General features: G+C 33.5%; 1 protein-coding gene across 2 annotated transcripts in view; it reads left to right on the top strand.

The window, feature by feature from the left end:
* The window catches only part of LOC143222788 (growth arrest-specific protein 2-like), a 43,919-nt gene extending 24,019 nt beyond the window's left edge, over window positions 1-19,900 (top strand). For both annotated transcript variants that reach the window (XM_076449764.1, XM_076449765.1), the window contains 4 exons: window positions 7,163-7,304; window positions 10,065-10,438; window positions 11,251-11,349; window positions 15,255-19,900. In XM_076449764.1, the coding sequence (XP_076305879.1) occupies window positions 7,163-7,304; window positions 10,065-10,438; window positions 11,251-11,349; window positions 15,255-15,509 (870 nt within the window). In that variant the 3' untranslated portion in view covers window positions 15,510-19,900. The remainder of the gene's footprint in view (window positions 1-7,162; window positions 7,305-10,064; window positions 10,439-11,250; window positions 11,350-15,254) is intronic.
* Window positions 19,901-24,344: the final 4,444 nt, after the last annotated feature.

Genomic DNA, 24,344 nt, shown 5'->3' with positions numbered 1-24,344 from the left:
CCAAAGCTGAAAGGGCGAACATGTTTGGTGGGACGGTGATTCGAACACGCGACCCTGAGATTACGATTCAAGCACCTTAACCACTGGCCATGCCGGACCTTTTGCAATCTATACCAGTACCGGTATTGTGCAGTCAGTACCGGAAGTACTAGTACTTGTTTATAGCATATGATATGTTGAGAATAACATTTGTTATCACATGTCTCATTTTTAGAGTTTTGACCAAACACCTTCTTTTCTATTTCAGCTTTGATTTTCACAGAATTATAAATGTTTGATGTGGTAACTTTGAGTTCATATTTCAGTCAATAAGCAAATCTTCCTGTGAAAATCGGCAATACCATGAAATATGGAAAAATGGTGACTCCCTCCCTCTGGAAGAGAACACGCATGTTCTTAGGTGACTGACTACACGTTAGGTAGTTGCGTGTAAGATTAACCCTTACCATGCGGGCAGGCAAAACTGCAAAACGTTTCAGTTAATTAGATTCAAAACTTAATTAATCTATTTAATTTTCATGGTACACAAACAAACTTTACTTTGAACCATGGATAAAAAAATTATATTTTAATATTATATAACTTTTAATTGCATAAGGAACTATTTAAAAGCAACCTGAAATTTACCTAGTGTGAGAATTTAGATATTTGTTCTTGAGTCACCTTCTCTTCTACATTTTTTGTTCATCCCTATAAGTTGCAACGCTAAAATCAAAGGTTTGGTCTCCCTCGGTAGACCCAGCAGATAGCCCGAAGTGGTTTTGCTATAAGACAATTGTTTTGTTTTGGAATTTCGCACAAAGCTACTCGAGGGCTATCTGTGCTAGCCGTCCCTAATTTAGCAGTGTAAGACTAGAGGGAAGGCAGCTAGTCATCACCACCCACCGCCAACTTTTGGGCTACTCTTTTACCAACGAATAGTGGGATTGACCGTAACATTATACACCCCCACGGCTGGGAGGGCGAGCATGGTTAGCGCGACGCGGGCGCGAACCCGCGACCCTCGGATTACGAGTCACACGCCTTACGCGCTTGGCCATGCCAGGCCCCTGCTATAAGACAAACACAAACACATACACACCACCCCTATAAAACTATGAAATGTAACGTAAAATATCCTCTATAATTTTGTATTCGATATTATATAATCGATATTCAGCAGCTTTATTTTTATATTATTCGGTCTTACGAGACTAAAGAGCAATCGATGAAAATTCATAAACCACTTTTCATACTTCCGTCTGGCATGCTCTAATTTACGATTATACTTTTCTAAGGCTGAGTCTCATGAAATTTATAACCAATAGAAAGCCCAAATTCCAACTTATTCATTGCCATATTATTCATGCCATGTGGGCTTACAGATAATTGACTGTTCGGTTTGACGTGAAAACATTCCCATCTTACAGTCAATAGTTTTTCATATTTTGCATCTTTGGTCTTTGTATCTAAATTATAGTTATTCTGCCGAGTTAAAAGGTAGAATAACACTGCCGTTAGTATGTACAGGATCAAACATTTGGACAAATATTGATATTGCCACAACTGTTCCACATACTGCAATTGTACTATTCTTATATTTCTAAACAGATCTAAGAACTTTCACTTTACATTAAAAACACTAGGTTTACGAAAATTTTAAATCAACAGAAACAAGAAGACAAAAAATTGTTAAAATTATTGTTGTTCTTTTACTTGTGAAAGTGACAAAATGTTAAGTAAACAAAGGAGAACTGACATAATATAAAGTTCTACAGATCGATAGTAAACGGAACTAAGAATTGCTCCAGACCGTTACACATTTGTTAGCAATATTACGAATACGCTTTTGAGTATTTTAATGGTGAATTGCTTTTAATAGACATTAAACCAAAATTGATGGCTTGGGGACCTAGGATTAGATGGAACTGAGGGAATGACATAGTAAGCTAAAACGTTGCAGTTATGCTGATAGATTCCCATTTTCTATATAAAATATTTAACAATTTCAACCACAGAAAGTACAGATAGTTTTCTTAATAATAACACTCATAAATGAACAGAAACTATTAGTTTCTATTCAGAAGATATTCAGATGCACAGTATATATACAAACATAGTAGAGCCAGAATACGATGTCTGTTAAAAAAATACGCGGACTGTTTGAATTGGGCGGCTCCAGTTGGTTCCAGGGGAATCCGCTTGGTGTCGCAGGGTTTGCACAGATCAGCTGATTACAACGCCATTTCCCGATTGCAGATATCTTCATTTGTGTATTAGCTACGCGGTTTTAAGTGAAGTGCGTTTTTTTTCGTTTGGTGGATTTCAGAATGAATTATCTGAAGGAGCAACGACTTGCTGTGAAATTTTGTGTTAAACTTGGAAAATCTGCGACTGAAACTTTTGCTATGCTTAACACGGCTTACGGTGATGTTGCTATGAAGCGTACGGCATGTTTCAAGTGGCATGAACGTTTTAAGGATGGTCGACAGTCCATTGAAGATGGACGTCCTTCCACGTCAACTGACGACCCACACGTCGACAAAATCAACACCCTGGTGCGGGCAAATCGAGGTCTGACTGTCAGGGAGCTTGCTGAAGAGTGTGGGATATCAGTTGGATCTTGTTACGAGATTTTGACCGAAAAATTGAAGATGCACCGCGTTGCTGCGAAATTTGTGCCTCAGAACTCGTGAGTTTTTGGCCAAACACTCGATCACTGTTCTTCCCCCCCCCTACTCACCTGACCTTGCTCCTTGCGATTTTTTCTTGTTCCCCAAACTCAAAATACCCTTGAAAGGAAGAAGATTTGAGACGATTCCCGAGATTAAGGCAAATGCGACGAAGGAGCTGGAGGACATTACAAAAGAAGCGTACCAGGACTGTTTGAACAAGTGGAAACACCGTTGGGATAAGTGTGTGCGTTGGGGAGGAGAGTACTTTGATGGGGGCCCAGACCTGTAACTTTTAAATAAAGTACATTTTGTTTTATGACGTCAGTCCGCGTATTTTTTGAACAGCCCTCGTAAATTGATCAGCTATATCAAGGTGTGATATCAAAATAGCTAAGTTATGGAAAAAGACAAACTTTGAATAGTAAAATGAGAGAAAAAATTGAGAAATACTTTGCCCTCTCATCTTATTGCATTTGTAGCTAGAAGCAATGGGAATATCAACTTTCCCAAAGTTTAATTTTTTAACTAACTTTTATATTACATCTTTACACAGTTAATATTTGTCTTTTACATAACTTGGCTCTTTGTTTACATGTAACATGTTTTTATTAGATACTGTTTGTTGTTTTACTGATGTGTTTCAAGCTCTAAACAATTTCAAAATTCTGACGATAAAATGGAATAATCCGCTAATAAAATAAATTAATTTAGTTTTAAACTTTCATAAATTGTTTTAAAGCAAAGCCACACTGGGCTCTCTGCTCTTACTACCGGGGAGAATAGAACCCCAGGTCTATAAACCTACCGCAGCCTCACTGGGAGATTTTTAATAAATATAGTATTTAATTAAAGTATGTGTAATAGTAGAGCTTTTGCTTTTTTTTTATGACTTACAGTGATGTTTGTAGATTTTAAAAGTATTCAAGTAAAATGTATTTAAGATGATTGGAACCATTTATATTAACATACAGTGGATGGACAAAAAGTAGCCTCCTTTGAAAATATTGTTTTATTAGCAGAAAGGTATGTAAATTATGTATTTTTTTATAACGCACTCGACGAGGTATGTTCAAATATTATCTCAAATTCTGATTTTAACACTGGTTTTCGTAAATCTCTGAATTTTTCATTACTTTATTTAAAGTTTCTCATAAAACATTTTGTGCCCCTGCTGTAGTTTCTTAGATCCTCTCATTCTAGTTAACCTACGAAATTATTAAACAAGATTCTCTGCAATTGTGGAGTCGTTAAAAGATATCTTAGAAACAAGATAATTGATGTTATTCAATTACCTCATATTAATCTGACTGAATTGTGTTATTTTGAGTTTCATTTTTACGTTCGATTACTGCAAAGAAACTTGTTTAATAATTTCGAAGGTTAACTGGAATCAGAAGAACTAAGAAACTACAGCAGGTGCACAACACTTTTTACGAAAAAATGTAAATAAACTAATGAAAAGTTCAGATATTTACAAATCTAGTGTTAAAATTAGGATTTGAGATCATATTTAAAGATATTTTGTCGAGTGCGTTCTAAAAACATATAGTTTTAAATATTTTTTTCTTTTATATAATAAAAGATATACCAAATTAGCATAATTTGAAAAAGGAGACCACAGTTTTTTGTCCACCCCCAGGATGTTGATATAAATGAATGTAAATGTTTGACCTCACAATTTTTACTTTTTTAATTTTCTATGTGACAGGCATAATCTTACTTAAGTCAGTTTGCGTTTAACGAACTAAATATCGTCTCATTCATGAAGGCAGATGCATATATACTACTTATTTGTGAGTCCACCTAAAATGAGCGAAGCCCACAAATAACGAAGCTTATTAGGGAGACATCAACAGTTTCTGTTTTAACTCTGTTTTCGTTATGGCTAATGCGCGTAAAATGGGTGATTAAACATTCAGTACACGTTTTCACTCGTTTAAAGTGAAAATATTTGCGCAACCTAGTGGCCCACGCTTTTTACTTCCGTCAAAAGGTCAAATTAGATTGAATGACCTTTCAAAAGATACTCTTCACTTTATTTTTTACTTCTCGCAAGTTTACTCACTCAATGAAAATCTATAGAACAAAATATTAATTGAGCTCCAAACTTATCTATCGAATTTTAGAGGGGCTTACTTGGTAATCTTAAAGAGTTTACTCCTCTGAGGAAAATTTCAGGTTGGAGAAACTATTAACACAAATCTGAAGTTCTTTCATCAAACAAGATATTTAAATAAAGAGAGGATGTTTCCTGAATTATCTTCTTCCACCGTAAGGTACTTTGTCGGTTTTTTAATTAGAATCATTAAAAGTAGACTTTCTCTCTCGTATATATATACATAAAGCTAAAGTGAAATAGTTCATAACTTCGTAAGCACTTTATGACAGAAATTTAGGTAAAGCCCCCCAGTGGCACAGTGGTACGTCTGCGGACTTTCACACTAAAAACCGGGTTTCGATACCCGGGGTGGGCAGAGCACAGATAGCCCATTGTGTAGCTTTGTGCTTAATTCAAAAACAAACAAACAATTTAGGTAAAAATTCATGAATATATATATACTTTGAGCGTGAATAAAGATTTTGAGGAGAAAACCAAAAAGGGAAAAAAAACAGCAAATTAAACACTTCTGTGCTAAAAGAAATTTCTAAAAGACAACTCAAGTGATATTTCTTCTTAAAGTAAGAAAACGAATTGATTTGTGAACTAAATATACTTTCGACTAAAGAGAGCTTTGCAACTCATAATATTTATTAATTATTGTAACATTGTTTGTTATTAATGCTCTTTGTTACAGCAGTTAGTTTCTGCTTTATCTATTGGAAGTTAATAATTATTGTTACTATGAATGTGTATGACAAATAATACAGCCCAGTAGCTCAGCGGTAAAACTGAATAGAAGCTTGTAACGCTAAAAATCTGTTTAATATTTATGATGAATACAACATAGATAACCCAATAATACACAATGCATACTGCTACTAACAGACAGTATTAGGTAATTTCAGATAATGTCAACTATTGTTCTTTTACTTATGATCTATACAGAGTCTTCGAAACGAAAAAACAAAGTTGAAATGGCAGTAAGTGCCTACTTCAGTGACACTTAAGAAACAATTATTGATGCACCAATCTACAAAAGAAGTTCAAACAGAAAGGACGACGTTTCGAAAGACTTCCATTTTCAGGCTAGCTTGCATAAGTTTTTCGCAGTGATTTATTTGATATCCAGATTCTCTTGTAGCGCTGTCAGGACAGGCCTCATGTTTCTAATTAATGTATTTATTATTTTTCTCTCACTCTTCTCATTTATTATAGTTATTATAAGTATTATTATTACTATTTCTATCCTTTTTCAGGCCCGGCATGTCAAGGCACACTTGAATCGTAATCTGAGGGTCGCGGGTTCGAATCCCCGTTACACCAAAATGCTCGCCCTTTCAGCAGTGGGGACATTATAATGTGACGGTCAATCCCAATATTCGTTTGTAAAATAGTAGCCCAAGAGTTGGCTGTGGGTGGTAATGAATAACTGCCTTCTCTCTAGTTCTACTCTGCTAAATTAGGGACGCCTAGCGCAGATAGCCTTCGTGGAGCTTTACGCGAAATTCAGAACAAACAAACAAACTCTCCTTTTTTCTTTTAATTTGTTCCTCCAACGTGGCACAGTTTAACCATTTTCTAAACCAAGATCTAGAAAAGAAGGATTGGTTGATCTCTGACCACTCTTGGTTAGTTTAAACTAAAATACCTTGAAACAACTAAAATAAGGATCACTGGCAATTCTTTCGCAGCCGTAATACTTTTCTAATAGTTTGTACTTTCGATTGCTGATCCACGACGCCAATAGCATCCGAAAGAAAGTTTGGTTGGTTATTTAGCGTTTATTGGTGTAAAACAACTGGACTATCTGCACCCCTAAAGAAAGGAAATAGAAGGTACAAGTTGGCCTGATGACAGAAGTTTTTCGAAACGTTGTTCTTTACGCCTATGGTTTTGCAGATTAATAGTCCAAGAACCTCTCCGTAAGTGTCACTCTGAAATAGGCAGTTGTTGCTACATGTGAACTTTGTTTATTATGTTTATAATGTTTATATGCATGTGATAATGTCCACTTAAAGTAATAATTATAAGTGAATTAACTTAAAATACCACAGAATATCCGTTGTTTGAAGCCAAAATACATCAACCAGTTTTCTTATATGCTGCAGAAACATAGTGTTTAACGTATGAATAGTTCTCTCAGTTTATAATGGGTATACTACTTATTATCATATATTGATAATGACATTGTTTGTATAATGCATAACGTGTTATAGTGGAAAATTACTCTTGTGTTATCGTACATGCCATTATAGTATGTATTAAACACATAACGTAATTACAGTTAAAAAAAAGAAAATGTTTCTATGAATTATTTCCATTTCATAACACATACTGTAATGTCAATGAACTTTTTAATACCGTTAATATTTTAGAGCGTAATACAAACGTAAATTGTTTCTACCAGATTCCACCGACAACTGCGATCAAGTGTTGGGAAAAGGCACGTTCGGCGTCTTTCTTTGCAAGGGAAAATGTCGAAAAGTTCCTCAAATGGTGCCGTCGATTCGGAGTTCATGAAGCTGTTATGTTTGAATCGGAAGGATTAGGTAATCTGTTACTTTATATGCATATTAGATTCATTATTTTTTCCAGTCAGACTTATCATGAACAAACTGAAATCTGCCGAGATTTAAACCCTTGCCCGCGTGTTATACAGCTGAATGCTTTATACAAATAACCATCTATAATGCCGAACTTCTAGATTTGTTTTTATTGGTCATTAAAATTCCGGAGCTGGCAGGACCCATAATACTCGGACTCTAAAGTTCAAAATTTGGAAGTGAAAACTGAGATTAGCAGTGAGAGATGATAACATACTTTGTAAAAACATCTTTTTTTTAATATTTAGCTTGGTTTGTTTATGAATTTCGCGCAAAGCTACACGAGGATTAGCTGCCTTCCCTCTTGTCTTACACTGCTTAAAGCTAGTCTTTACCATTCAGCGCCAACTCTTTTGTCAACAAATAGTGGGATTGACCGTAACATTATAACGCCCCCACGGCTGAAAGGGCAAGCATGTTTGGTGTGATGGAGATTCGAACTCGCGACCCTCGGATTACGAGTCGAATGCCTTAACCACCTGTTTTTTTATATGGCAGAGCTTCTAGTTTGAATCCATGCGCTTTGCCTGTCTATTGAATTTCACGCAAAACTACACTAGGTTTACGTGCGCTAGTAGTCCCTAATTTTAAAGAGGTATATTAAGGGGCCTCAGTTAGTCAAACACGAACCACCGCCAACTATTGGACTATTGTTGTCAGACAGTATAGTGAAATACCGTTTAATCTCATTTTTCACTTCTCCAGAAGAGTTCCAGTTTTCTGACCTTGTTAAAATGCAATAAAATTACTGGGTTATAGATTATTTAATTAATGGGGATAAAGCATTAAAAGAGGAGGAAAAGTGACTTTATATGCTAAATGTAAGTAACGTCCTTTTGAAATTAAGGATATTAAAGTTAATAACAATGAGGTTAAATATATTTGTGTTTCTGTTAATGGTTATGAGAGAAGAAATTTGAAATCTACCATGAGGTGTGTATTAGGTGTATCTAATTTTTTTATATATATAGAATTTGATAAGGTGTACATAAAAGGCTTGTTAAAGAATTGTCTCTCTGTGTACTGAGTTGTGTGAATAAAAATACTGAATACACGCCTGAAAAGAAAGGTTAGACTTCCGTTATAATTGACTACTACATAACATTTACTTTAATATATCTGATACTTCTGAGATGGTTAGATTATTAAATTCTACATTTTTTTCAGTATTTGCTGATGAAAGTCTAAATAACTGTCATCCATTGATCATTTGGTAACAATTACAAACAAGATGATCAGATTATTTGGGGCCTGTTAAGAAAAAATATGGAAAGTTAAAATATTATAAAACTTCTGGGTTGGAGATTTTCCTCTTTTAAATAGATTTAATAAAATAGCAATTATAGGCCTATTTGGCTTACATGAGTCGTGGAAAAAGTTTTGAAAGTCTGATAAAATATGCTTTGCAAATAACTTAACAAAGTTTAAAATTTGTTAGATAATGAACATTGTTTCACAAGCAGAAAATTTTGATTTACTAGCTTTTTAACATTTTTTGAAGAGTTTAATGCTAATGTAGATGGCAGTACAGGTGTGTGTGTTGGGTGCATCTAATTTTTTTTAGAAAGCGTGTGTGTTTTTTTCTTATAGCAAAGCCATACTGAGCGATCTGCTGAATCCACCGAGTGGAATCGAGTCCCCTTATTTTATTGTTGTAAATCCGTAGACTTACCTGTCTACCAGAGGGGGACTTTTAGAAAGCATTTAATAAGGCACCTCAATGAAGGGTTGTTACAAAATTGTTTCTCTGTGTGTATATCGGTATACTGAATATATTCCTAACGAGAGAGGTTGTAATTCCGTTGCATAAGTCATCGGTTAGGCTCCATTTGTTGTATTGAGGTTCAATTGTGAACTCCTTATTTTGGGAAAGATATGAATTTTTTGAAAGGATTTAAAAGAAGGCTACTAAGATGATACAGGGTATGAAAAAAGTTATCAAAAGAGGACAGGTTAAGATATCTGAAATTGTTTTGTTTAAAAAAAAGAGAAAGAAAGAGGGTGTCAAATTGAAGTGTTTAAGATTATTCAGGGAACTGACAGCGTTGATACATCATTATTTTGTGTACTTAAATGGTGGGAATGGTTGGATTAGGGAACACAGATTTAACTTTTGACAAAGTAAGTGTAATATTCGGCTGAGAAATCTTTATTTTTCGAACATGATAGTTGATTTAAAGAATGAATTGTGTTCAGATGTGGTGGACACAATTAATTTTAAGGAGTTTAACCTGTAACACAGTGCCACGGACGAGTTATTTCGTTCTCACAAATACCTAACTTCAACGGTAGATTTCAGCACTATACATGCATTTAACCTACTTACAAATTGTTTCACTTTCGATCTAAAATGGCGTCACGAAAAAAGTTGCAAAATGAAGAAGCATTAGAGTTGTATTGTAGCAGCTGAAATACTTGGCAGTCAACAGGTTAAGGGAAACTTAATACATTTTTAAATGCTAAGGGCTGATTTTTCAGCATTGTATTTTCATTTTAAAGTTTAGTTTAGTAGACGTAACGGCTTAGATGCACTAATGGGTCGTCTTGTTGTTCTTAACTTGTATGTATGTACATGTATATTTAACGTCATCTTTATAACTTTTATCCTTAAAACGATTTTATAGAACACTTATGATTAATTCATTAATAATAATATTAATTCATAAGGTTTTAGAAATTATTACAACTGTATTATTTGACTTGTAGTACTACACACCCAACCTCGTACAGTAGTGCTCTGTCTTCTGGAGCTTGGAAGAATAGCAGCGAAATATGGTATCGAACCGCCGACCCTGGTTAAGTTAGAGAAAGAGATAGACGAAGGTGAACCTTCTGGATCGACCGTAGCCTCTGATTCAGGATTTATCTCCACAAACTCCTCTCCAGTTCCTTCATATGCAACAAAAGAATCTTCCATTTTTCCATTTCCAGCCCCAAGGCGTACCCGAACAGATACCGCAGACACTGAGGCAAATGCTACCAGCGAAGATTCGCATACAGCACCCACACCTCCATATTCAGCTCAATCCAATAGAACACCATCGAAAACAAAATCGAAGAATTCTGATTTAGACAAAAAAGTGAGTGCTACAATTGAAAACTTCTGAAAATTTTAAGTAGAGATATAGACAAATGCAAACCCGTTTTTGATGTTTAAAAATGTAAGATGTGACATACGGATATCATCTTAAAACACTGGTAGCTGACACGATAAAAAGCAAATTTCATTTGCCATATTTACACTACAACCCTATCACATGAAAATATTAAATGTGGTTACAATGTTTGAGGTAGATATATATTGATTATATTAAAATGTATGGGGATAACATAGTAACACGTACAGAATTCATTTGACTAGATATTGTTGAGTATTTTATTATGATAATTCACTAAATTTATTTACGAAAATCCTCCAACATAAAAGCACGATGAAAAATGTTGCGTTTTAAAAGAAGTGAAAAAATTTGTTTTTAAGTGGTTTGTGAGACTTCATGTAAGAACAAGACTGGCAATAATTTTCAGTAAAAAATTTTTCAAGACGTTGTTACTGTGAGCAGAACACGTATATAGTCCATTGTGTGGTTTGTGTTAGTATCAGTCTTATATTGACGTAATGCCACGCAACTCAGTGCCTACTGGATTGCATTTCGCCAACGTGAGTTGCTATGTGCCATAATGCGTATTGTTTGTTTGTTTGTAGTTAAACACAATGGTATACAATGGGCTCTCTGTGCAATTTTTAGCTTTGTAATTACACAGGTGTATTGCTGTGCCACTGGGGCGTAATGTGTATTATTGTTCAACCGAGGAGTTACAATAATGTATTAGCAACTGAGGTATCTAATTAACCGCTTTATAACATGAGAAAGCATTTATTGTCTTTTTACAGGTTATGCAGATTGCTGGTAACGTATTAGAAGACAAAAGTCAGATAAAGAAAATTTCAGAAGGTCGCTATAGTATTGCTGGGAAATGTGTTTTTGTGAGAGTAAGTCCAGACAATTTCTGATTATTATTTCATATCCTCCTATGTTATAATACTATTATATTGTTCAAAAGAGAGATATATTATTCAAAAACATAATAATTTTTAATGAATACTGCATTGTTACAGTGTTAAATACAACCTATGCTGTCTACTCCTCTGCATGATTTAGCTAGATACAATTATTTTTAAGCTGGGCATTAATATTTATAACTTAACAATCATACTCCAAATATTAACGACGTTTAAAAAAATTTGGGACAAAAAATAGGCCTCGGTGGACTCAGCAGATAGCCAGATGTAGCTTTGCTATAATAAAACACACCCACACACACAAATAGGTGAAATAAGATGTTAAATAAAAAGTGCAGTTTATATTTTTGCTTACGATAAGTGTTGACCTACTAAATAACATGGCTGATTACTTTGTGTAAGGTACAGCTCCTTATCGAATATCATTATTATATTGTTGTTACTTTTGAGAAATATTATTCACTATATGTTTGAAATTATCAACATTCAATTCGGTTCTTATTTCAGTTATTTGAAAACAAATATTTGTGAATACTAAATATTCGACATTAACCAAGATAATATAAAACAGAACTTGAAAACTAGAATTAGATATAAAATATATACAATAAAGAATATGAGCAATATAAAAAAAGATAAGAAATAGAGGAAATTTAAACAAAATTGTTCAATAAAATTCTTATATGCAGTTAAATAAGTTTTGCATATGAAAACTAGGGTCTTTTTAAGACGCTAAAACTAAGTTTCGATACCCGTGGTGTAACTATGAGCTTAAGTATTAATAAATAAAGTTTACCTTTTTATTTTTGTTATCGACGTAATTACTCTAATATGAAGTTAAATTATCAAATCCTTCAAACATGCTCCCTAGTATCCCAGCGGTAAGACTGTTTGTTCGTTTTTGAATTTCGCACAAAACTACACGAGGGCTATTTGCGCTAGCCGTCCCTAATTTAGCAGTGTAAGACTAGAAGGAAGGTAGCTAGTCATCACCACCCACCGCCAACTCTTGGGCTACTCTTTTACCAATGAATATTGGGATTGACCGTCACATTATAACGCCCCCACAGCTGAAAGGGCGAGCATGTTTGGTGTGACGGGGTTCGAACCCGCGACCCTCGGATGAATAAAAGAGTCATTGAGTACCATAACCACCTGGTCATGCCAGGCCACAGCAGGAAGGTTGCGGACCTATAACGCTAAAAACCGGGTTTCGTGATGAGCAGAAGGCATACAGTTTTGTGCTTAATTTCAAAAAGAAACCATCAAACATTGCTTGTTGTACTGGTTTTTAATATAATCTATGGCTTCGTCTAATGAAATAATTTATTGAGATTTTTTCTGGTTGACATATTTACAATCTGTAGTGTCTAAAAGTAATTCCTGGATTTTGTTTGTTACATAAGCTCAATTAGTCAACAATTTGGTGGGAAAAAATACACAATGGGTTATCTGTACTGAGTCCACCACGGAGGTTAAAACCCTAACTTTAATATAATAAGCGTACTGCTACTCTACTAGACAACCATACTGTGATATATGTATATACATATTCATGCTAGAATTTGTTAGTTCTTCTACAATTTGTGGGTTCGTGATTATTTAATTTCGTAAATGTCTATGTTCTAATTTCTTTCATTAATACATATTTATATATTTTAATTAGTTCAACCTAGTATTTCTTTCGAAAATACGAACTTACATGACTTGTCTTTTATGACAATATTATTTATTATTTAAAGCGATAGGTTTTGTAACGTATAATGTCTTGAAATTTTCCTAATGCTGGAAAGCAGAGGGTGAATAATTCGTATATTGCATTCCAAAAGTAACTGTATGATACACTAAGCACCGTCATTTAAAAGTCAACATTAACTGTTTCTAACAGATAGCAAAAAATAAGTTTCTTCCGTAGTCAAGGTTACTTACTCTTGTAATACAATGTAAAATTTCAAGGACCGTTCATCATCGAGGTTTGGTACGAAAAGATTGTATTTTTTCTCTACGTTAGACTCATCTCTCTAATGATCACGGATGAATAAAAGAGTCATTGAGTTTTTCCTTCAAACTACGGTTTTCACTTGTTCATAACTTTTAATTATGAATATTAAAAGTAGCCTAGAAACTTGAATATTTAGAACTCTTTTCAGTGAAGAAGTAGAAAAGCTTTCATATACTTGTTTGGACTTAAGTGATCCTGCAGTGTGAAGCTACTAAAATAAAGTTTCAGTGTGACCTAGAAGTAAGAAATTAACGGAAGACAGTTAAATACTTAAATTAAATTAGTTATTAAGTCAAGAAATGCTGAATTAAATATAAAGACCGGTATGAACCGTAAGGAATCTGGGTGATGCCTACCAGTAAGCATTCGGCTCAGTCTAACTTAGATTTCTATATAATAGGGTTAAGTAAAGTCAAATATATGATATAAAACATATTAAATAAAAAATAACGCTAACATTTATTTGTATAATCCTTTTCTCCCTTTAAAAATCACTAAATTCAGTGCTACCACTGATATTTTATCTAAACCAAAACTCTGATGTTCATTTTGCCTGTTTTCTGAATGCTGCCCGATACTACATTATTGTTAATGTCTATATATTTTACACAAACACTCAGTAAAATTCGTAAAGTTATGTTTAAGCTAACTTTTCCAACAAATACGCGTAATTACATATATATTCTCATTCTGTAAGAATTCTGTACTTTTCAAATATTTTCTAATATATATCGGGTCATCTTTGTCTTCCCTCTATCTTTATTTTAACTACCGTTCTTATAAAGGTATTGCTTTGTGTCCTTACAACTCTTTTTACTGCCTCACATTACATTTTGCAGTTTATTTTTAAGCTTACAGTAAACAACTCTAAATTATTTTCGGTTCTGAAATTAAGTTATCGAAAATCACACTTAGTTGAATTAATTTTATCTGCTACTTCTAATTTATTCATGATATGCTAAAAACACGTATGTCCAAGAAGTTTTGATAAAACTGAAATAGAAACCCTTCAGGGGCAGTCTGGGAATTAAATTTATTATCTTTTTTTAATTCTCTAATTATTCTCCTTTATGTCTTCACTTTCTATTAAATTCAACCATTAATTGGTTCAAACTTAATACACTAATTTTTTATGATGTCGTCTTTCATGGGCATTTTTCAAACGTTTCTTGAGCGTGTGATTTGTTTAGATTTATTGATAAAGCTGCTTAAGGATTAGGTCTTTGCATTATTTTTTATTAAATCATAATGTCTTTATATATATAACTTTCTACAGTTCATTCATTTGATAGTAAAATGGTTTATTTTTATATTATATTTAGATGTGTCAGAGGTCCTCATTGGACAGTAAGATTCTCTAAGGATAGATAATCCTCTGAGAATTCAACCAATAATCATGCGAGTAACTTTCAAGCAATCTTAGAATTCTGAAGAATGTAGTATAGTTAATGTTATAAACGTTGATGATATCACTTATTTTGCTCAGTTCTTTTCACGAAAGCGTGAATATTCATCAGTTCTGATACTTGATAGTAAACATTGTGCGTGTATAGTGTATGTATTCATGTATGCACAAGAGTGGTACATAATTTTCATAGATGCTAGAACCATGTATACGTAATGGTAGTCTTATCATGAAAGAAGAGTGTGACTGTGAAAATAAGAAATTATTTTTATTACTAATGGTATTAAAAAGTTGAAATATAGGATGGTTCTTTCCACCACAAGATACTCATGGTTTGAACAACAAAAACTTCATTCCGTATTTCTAGCACTGATCTTTAAAATTAAACCTCGTGCTTGCAAGTTCATTAGATACACAGATTCTACTTGGCAATTCTTTAACAACTAACAAGTGCTTACTGTCTTACAGCTGTTGAGAAGTCGTCACGTAATGGTTCGTGTAGGTGGTGGCTGGAACACTTTGGAACAATTCTTGTCTCGTCATCATGTGAGTGATTTTTGTCAGGTGAAAATCATCGATAGAAAACCATCATGGACAAATTTTCATTCACAATCGTCAGCACTGCTGCCTAACGGCGCTGATTCCGATACTATTCTCCGTATCAAAGCCAAAAAATACACGTCGACTACTTCCAAATGCCAACACAAGACACTGGATATCTAATACAAGTTTTCATAAAGTACTCAAAGTATTTGAATAAAATAGAATCGTTCGTACAAATTAGTGACTGAATCTATCGGTGTGTCATAAATTCCATACATGAATATTATAACGTATAGATATTATATTTTTTTAAAACACATTTTTTCAAATATCCAAATGACTGAAATATATAAATAATTTTTTGTTCACTAATTTTACAGATTGGTTATGCTCCAGCTTTTTTTAGCAGCCATTTTTGAAAAGTGGCATCTATATTAAATCTATAAATATACGCCAAATAACATAAACTGTAAAGTTGATCATTTTCTGTTTGATGTCACGTTCCTTAAGAAGTTCACATGCGAGTTGTCTTCATGGAAGAGAAAACCTGATATTTTTCGCTTTTGAAACCTTCTTATTTTAAACACGTTCAATATGAAGTGTAGAAAAATAAGTGCTTGTTTTTAGGGTTAACTTTTATTATTGTTTTATTATAAAAATATTTACATATTAAAAAATAATGAAAATTTAACTAGAATACTAGAAATATGTTTATCTCAGTAGCTGATACAAAAATATATTACAAAACATTCATACCTTAGGTTTTATATTTTTAAATTATTATGAAAAAATCTACCTTGTTTCTGTTAGTAAAATCTAGTCAAACTTGAGTTATGAAAAAATAAACTAACTAAAACTTGTTTTATAGAATAAATTATACTTTTCTATTAATATTTTATGCACTGGCAGTTGACCAAAAACGATTTTTTGGACGTTTAGCTAAGTTACCAAACTTAATTTTATAGCTAAAGATCCAGCAACCTAGTTTCAACAACTAAACAATTTTAATTCATTGTTATATAGTAGATTTATCACTTCCATAAGTGCGAGTGTTACCACCACAATGTTTCTGATTACTGACGTTTACAAGAAAATGTCAACAGTATTTACTCTAGTTTTTCTAATATTTGGAACATTCGTTTATTTTACTTTTCAGATGTTTCGAAATATTAGTGGATACTAGCTTGGTTCTCAATTTTCTTCTAAATCATCTCTTACAGTTTTATAGCAATGATTTCCATTTTCAGGAATTCAAGCACTTGATTAGTCATGCTCACCAAGAGTCTATGTAAAAATCTTAAAAGCCCAAAAATGTATCATTGTGTCGATACTTTTTACTGAAATTAACGACGATGGCTCACTGCTTGGTAAAAGTATGATTTTTAAATATAGCAAACAGTTATTCTAATGTCAGAGTAATTTGTAAAAAGAAAAATTATTAATTCATATTAGAATACAAATCCCAGGTGTGGACTTTGTTTAAGCAGTAGCATCTTTCCTCAGTTTACCAAAGGAAGCCTATATGTCTGTAGGGTGAAAACTTTTGCCATAAAGTAGGATATTTCCTATTCACGTTCTTAAACTCAGCTGTTATTTTGTTCGATAATAATTTCAGCTGGAGATTCAAAAATCTTCCCAGCAACGTGTAACCTACTAAACCTAACTTGCTTTTGTGAACATTTAATTTTCTTTTCTAATAAACTAGTCTCCAAAAATTTGAAATGTATAATCACATTCGAAATTTTCAATTGGTAATTTTGACAGTGTATTAATTAGGAACCAAGTTTAAACTCCTCATGACTTCATGGCTTTTCTATTAACCACTAACTAATGACATTATCATCACTAGCTGGGATACTCATACATAGAGGAAAGTTATATAAATTCATGATTAATGAAAGGTTATCTTAGGACATTAAAAGTTGTTTTCTTTGTATATAATAAAGCGCCCATAAAAAGAACAAAACACAAAATGTGAAACCGTTAATTTGCATGTATTTCCTCATGGACCTAACAAATCTTCATGCCAAAATTGATGAAAATCCATCAACAGGTGCGAAGTAATGGCAAAAAAAATACGCAAAAGGCAAAATTCAAACTTTGTGTGTATTTCTCCATGGACCTAATGAATTTTCATACCAGTTTTGGTGAGGATCTATCCACACGATGCAAAATAATTACATGGACATACAACAGACAGTAGTGTAATATTTATGTAGATGCCGCAAGTTCATTAGATCCACGTGTGACATATTCTTGACGTCATATCTGAGAATAATAAAAAAAAATTCTCTGTGACGAAAAACGAAGATTAAACGAAAAATTTTGACCCATATTAGAAATTTATATGCAAAGAGGGTAAAATTTCGCGAAGTTGGGATTGCACATTGCGCAATAAAAGGTTTTTTTCTAGTATCATATAGGCAAGAGTTCCATTACAGTATGATGTTGTTGTAGCTAATACTATCAGGATGTACTTATTGTGTTATCACACTTTCTTATATACAAAGATATCAAATATGGTAAACTTTCTATAATTTTTTATTAAACACAAGATATTCAGATTTCTTTAATTTTTAAGACAGGTGGATAGATTCTAATCTTTCAGCGGTATGTTTAAGTGTTCCCAGTGCTAAAATTCGGAGTTTGATCTCTGTGATGAGACAGGACAGATTGCACTTTTGTGTTTAATAGCAAACAAACAATCCTTTTGACTTTATGGGCAATATGTATGATACGTACGTGTGGGTTTTACATGCATGCTGAGATTAGCTGGTTTCTTTTCTATAAATATTTAAATTACATTTACCAATTCTCTGTGTTTGATCCGATACTTAAACTTATATTAAGAACGCACTAAAGAGTATTCCAATGTTCACTTTTAATAAACGTTTTTGGTTCATTTTTATAGTTGGACTTGGTTTCTTTATATGCACTTAATTTAACCAATCCACACTATAATTCTCACTATGTCCATAACTGCATTTTTGTTGCTGCAGCTATAGTTTTGTGATGTTACTATATCGATACGTACTTCGGATTCGTTATTTTAATCACTTTAAAAACAAAATTCAAGCTTCAAATTTCTTTTCAAGATTTACTGAGAAGTTTAAACTACTTTAATTGTTTTAGAAGTATTTATATTCGTTACAGTTTCAAAATTATTGTATAAAATGTATACTACTCAATGTGGAATATTTTAACATGCTTGGGTTTTGAGATTTTATGCATTTTGAAATTGGTCGAACTCTACTGTAAATTTTCTTTTCAAAATTAGTTCTACGTTTGGTGTTAATAAATGATATTTCTATTTAATGCATAATTGCTAACCATGTTTTTGGCTAAGTAACGTACAAGAAGTTAGTGTTCCGTCTTTTAGAAACATTAAAAACAGGTTGTTTTTGAATTTCGCGCAAAGCTACATGGGGGCTGTTTGCACTAGCCTTTCCTAATTTAGCAGTGTAAGATTAGAGGGAAGGCACCTAGTCATCACCATTCACCGCCAACTCTTTTACCAACTAATAGTGGTATTGACCGTAACATTACAACGCCTCCACAGCTGAAAGGGCGAGCATGTTTGATGTGACGGGGATTCGAACCCATGACCTTAGATTACAAGTGGAGTGCCTTAACTATTTGGCCATGCTAGGCCTCATTAATAACAAAACGAAACCACAAATCCCAGTTCTTAGGCCTTTCCTTAATCTCCTCCATACATTAAATCTATAATAAATCTCAAGTAGTACCTTTGATTTTGTACTTCCACTGAGTTTATTATTTTCTACGGAATTACTTCCTTTATATCGTTATTTCATTAATCAAGTTTACCAGAACATTTTGTTTTTGTCTTGGATGCGTTTAAAGATTAGAATATATTGTTTCATCCGTTGGGTACCCTCGTTGTTAACGATATTTACGATAGTAATTCCATTAATGTCTCATAAGATTCTGCCAACTTAGGATATTTAAGTTTTGAGCTAGCAATACAAAATAATGTTTGTAATAGAAGTATAATAAGGAACACCAAAAGAAAACATAAAGTTATTACATTCGCTACACTAACTAGTATATCGACACCCAGTAGCAAAGTGATATGTCTTCGGACCTAAATCGCTAAAAATACTCGAGGTGAGTGTTAGTCTTGAACCATAGTCGTTTATGTATATTTCTCAGTAGCTAATTAATTTTCCTAGTTTTCTAGGGATTTGTTTGTTTGTTTTTGAATTTCGCGCAAAGCTACACGAGGGCTATTTGCACTAGGCGTTCCTAATTTAACAGTGTAAGGCTAGAGGGAAGGCAGCTAGTCATCACCATCCACCGCCAACTCTTGGGCTACTCTTTTACCAACGAATAGTGGGATTGACCATCACATTATAAACGTCCCCACAGCTGAAAGGGCGAGCATGTATTGTAGGGAACATAGTTGTTTAGGTTTCCTACACAGGAACCTACTAGGAAAAATGTTTTTTTTTCTGTTTAGGATCTCAGGAATTTAATTGAATATAAGACCTTGTATGTGCATATTGTGTCATCAGACTTTCTTATGAGTGAAAGTGTTCAAATATTGACTAAGCAAAATATTATTATCATTGTATACACTTAGATGAGATTAATACACGCTTTTCATTATTATATAATATACTTAGACGTGATTCAGTTCACACATCTTTCTGTTATATCATAAATATACTCTGGTTTACAGAATTTTTAACCATACTTCATAACATGAAAATAGCGCATGCAACAAATTTGAAATAATATGTATGATCTAAATAGTCTTTTACACAATAACAAAACTAATATAAAATGCTTTTCACTCACTTTATTGTAAGACAGTTCCTGGTTTACTGAATTTTTATACACTGAAAGTGAATGAAAATCTCATTAACACAAATAAATTGTATTAATATAAAATAATAACCGATGTATCGTTACAGACAGCAAAAGGTTATTTTTTATTTTTGTATTAGTCAAGCTAAAATATGCGAAACGGTGTTCTCAAAATAAAGAAAAGGGAAAATATATGTGTATCATTCATTAACTAATACAAGTCTCGTCTTTCGAAAATGTAGAGTGAAGTTTAATGTTTCCAACCGAATTTTTTCTGAGCATTAAGTGTCATCCTTGAACGTACGAAATGAAATAACGTTGTTTCTAAACGAAATAACCTCTATAAATTCAGTGTCTTAATTTGTGCTATTTATCATAGTTCACATTGTTCGTTCTTTATAGTAAAAAGTAAAATAATGCCAAACATTTGGAAATAAACGATAATTTCTTAAATTCTTTACTTTCGTCTCGTTTATTAGCTTGTGGTATTACAATGATCTTTACAACATTTGAAAAGAGAAAAAGAAAAGTTAGCTTTTCGATAAGTGGAGTTCTTGTTTTCGGGTATAAACAATCCTTTAACCCTGAAAAAGTTAAGTTCGCTAGTGTTGAGCACTATGGTTTAAGTTTGTTTTGAATTTCGCGCAAAGCTACACGAGGACTATCTGCGCTACCCGTCCCTAATTTAGCAGTGTAAGACTAGAGGGAAGGTAGTCATCACCACCCACCACCAACTGTTAAGATACTCTTTTACCAACGAATAGTGGGATTGGCTGTAACATTATAACGCCCACACGGCTGAAAGGGCAAATATGTTTGGTGCTGCGGGCATTCGAACCGGCGACCCTCGGATTACAACTCGAGTGCTTTGACTAGCTGGCCATGCCAGGCCTTATATTATTATATGACATACTTTGAAGTGATTTGTTTCATACATCTTTTCAGTTTATTATAACTATGTTCTTGTTTTCATAAGAAGTTCTTAGCCATAATTCATAACAGAAGATTTGAAAAACTGTTTTATCTGAATAATCAGCCTTTGATATAAAAACAAGTTTGATTTTGAATCATTAATTTGAAATGTAGGTAAGTTTTTATTTTCTTGGTGACTAACCTCGATGTGACTGTATTATCAGTCATACAGAGATCAGGTAATCATCCCTTGACACATCAAATCAAAGTCAATTTATTTTCTATTTGCAAGTAAATATAGTGTTCCACAGATGTGGTGGAGAAATCCGTGCAAAATAATGGTTAAATCAAACAATAAAGCAAAAACAGCTGCTAATAGGTAGCAATGCAATACAAACTACTAGAAGTGAGCTGGTTATTACTCAGTATCAGCTTCAACGATAATTTATTATGAATATTAAATAACAAAAGATTACAACTCTTATAAATCCATTGAAAGATATTGTTTTTGACAGTAAAAATTCAAGTTAACTATACTTAATGATTAAGTAAAAAATCAAGTTAACTATACTTAATTATTATTGTTGTTTTTGTTTGTTTTTTGGAATTTCGCACAAAGCTACTCGAGGGCTATCTGTGCTAGCCGTCCCTAATTTAGCAGTGTAAGACTAGAGGGAAGGCAGCTAGTCATCACCACCCACCGCCAACTCTTGGGCTACTCTTTTACCAACGAATAGTGGGATTGACTGTCACATTATACGCCCCCACGGCTGGGAGGGCGAGCATGTTTAGCGCGACTCGGGCGCGAACCCGCGACCCTCGGATTACGAGTCGCACGCCTTACGCAGGCCCACTTAATGATTAAGTAAAAAAAAAAAAAATTCAAGTTAACTATACTTAATGATTAAGATATGTTGCCATTAATAGTGCTACACTAGAAGGAGTCGACCTATAGCGATATGCCACAAATAATCGTTTGTGTAGGAACATCAGCATTCAATATTACACAAGAATTATTTGGTTGTAAAATATTGTAATTAGCACAAAAATATTGTTTCCCTAACTAAAATATTTGTGTGTGTGTGTGACGAAATAGTGACTTATTTTGTTCAAATAACCAGTTTGCTCTTCCTAATTTAGCTTATACTAACTAATATACCCATTCAATGTGCGGAATGGACACATGATATGACATATAACTGGGGTCAGATACGTACAGCCCTTTTCCGTCATTCTCCGGAGATTATAAGAGTACAGGGCCCCACATGGCCCGGTAGTTAAGGTATTCGACTCGTAACCTGAGGGTCGCGGGTTCAAATCTCCGTCACACCAAACATGCTCTCCCTTTCAGCCGTGGGTTCGTTATAATGTGACGGTCAGTCCGACTATTCGTTGTTAAAAGAATAGCCTATGAGTTGGCTGTGGGTGGTAGTGACTAGCCGCCTTCCCTCTAGTCTTACGCTGCTAAATAATGGAAGGCTAGCACAGATAGTCCTTGTGTAGCTTTGGCGCAAATTTCAAAAACAAACAAACCAAACAAGAGTACATGACATGAAATCCAGTAAATAAACCTTATAGCTACCGACCAACCAGCCTGACCAGCTGCATAGGTATAATTCTCGAAAGAATAATCAGTAATAGACTCTCCACATTCTTGCAGATAACATCAAAATTATCAAAAGAACAAAATGGATTCAGGAAATTTAGACAAGCAACAGATCATTTAATTAGATTAACCGAAACTATAATAGATAGCTTCAATAAAAAACAATGCACTGTCGCTTGCTTCCTTGATATCAAGTAAGCATTCGACACTGTATGGTACGATGGTCTAAGGTTCCGAATGAATGAAATTGGACTACCGCGTGGAATTATTCGCTGGTTATCTAACTTTTTGGAAAATAGAAAGTGTATAGTAAATGTTGAGGGTACCTTTTTCGAGTACTTTACTCCAGAAGCTGGTATCCCTCAGGGAGGGGTGGTTAGCCCTATACTCTTCATCATGTATGTAAACAGTATGCTATTGAAGGATCCAAATCATGGATTCTCATCACAGTTCGCAGATGATGTGGCAGTTTGGAAAAGTGCCGCAACACCATCAATAAGAGCCACCAACATCCAACCGCAACTAAATAGAATAAGCGAATACTGTTAAAAATATAGAATAAAAATAAACACAGCAAAAAAAAAACTCGTAGTCTTTACGAAATTCACAAAACACAAAAAACTACAGCCAGAAATATATATGAATGGTACACTACTTCAGATTGCCACATCGGCAAAAGTTTTAGGTCTAACCTTTGATTCAAAATTAACTTGGATTAACCATGTAAATGAAATTAAAAACAAAGTCTGGCGAAGAACCAATTATGCTAGGAGTCTAACTGGCAAGAACAGTGGAGCATATACAGACAACATACTAAAAATTTACAAAACATATATTAGATCAGTAATAGATTATGCAGCTCCAGCATGGATAACTGTAAGCAATAAAATAATTAAAACCAAATTACAAACAATCCAAAACACACTCCTCACAACAGCATACAGAGTTCCAAGAACAATATCATCTCAATTCATTCACAAATACTCGAACATACCAACCATACCAGATAGACTCCTACATATTACAATAATGTACTTTAATAAGAATTGGATGAAAAACGAATTACTATGCGAACCAGATAGGTACCTCATACATGATGAAGTTAGTCCTAAACATCACTCCCCGATCAATATATATATTAAACATACAAATAAATAAATGAATAAATAAATAAACAAATAAATAAAAATAAATATACAATAAAAATGTATGTATATTTATATAGATATAATGAATTTAAAAAGTTTAAAAAAAATTGCCAGAAACAAACTTGGTATCTTGCTCATAGATATATATCACAATACATGGACATTGCCCTGAAAAGTGTCGGTGAAATATTCAATTCACTCTGACCCAAAAATGAAGTAACTGTCACTATCAAATACTGCAAGACCACATAAGTACGGGGCGGAGGAAGAGGTCAAAGAGAACCTGACCCTCCAGTGTACAAATATCATGGAGGAAGATTATTATTTTTATACGGATATTTAAAATGGTCGAAAGAGAACCTGACGGTATTAGATGTTTGAATATATAATTTTATTTATTATTTTAATATAGGTATAAAGGCCTTTATGTTTGTTTCTTTATTTAGTATTTGAGTGTTTTCCAGTTGTACAATTCGCTTTCTGTCTAGGTGTGTGCGTATATTTGTGGAGGAAACTTAT

The sequence above is a fragment of the Tachypleus tridentatus genome, chromosome 8 (assembly GCF_004210375.1).
Source record: "Tachypleus tridentatus isolate NWPU-2018 chromosome 8, ASM421037v1, whole genome shotgun sequence".
Classification (NCBI taxonomy): Eukaryota; Metazoa; Arthropoda; class Merostomata; order Xiphosura; family Limulidae; genus Tachypleus; species Tachypleus tridentatus.
This window is presented reverse-complemented; position numbering and strand designations above follow the sequence as displayed.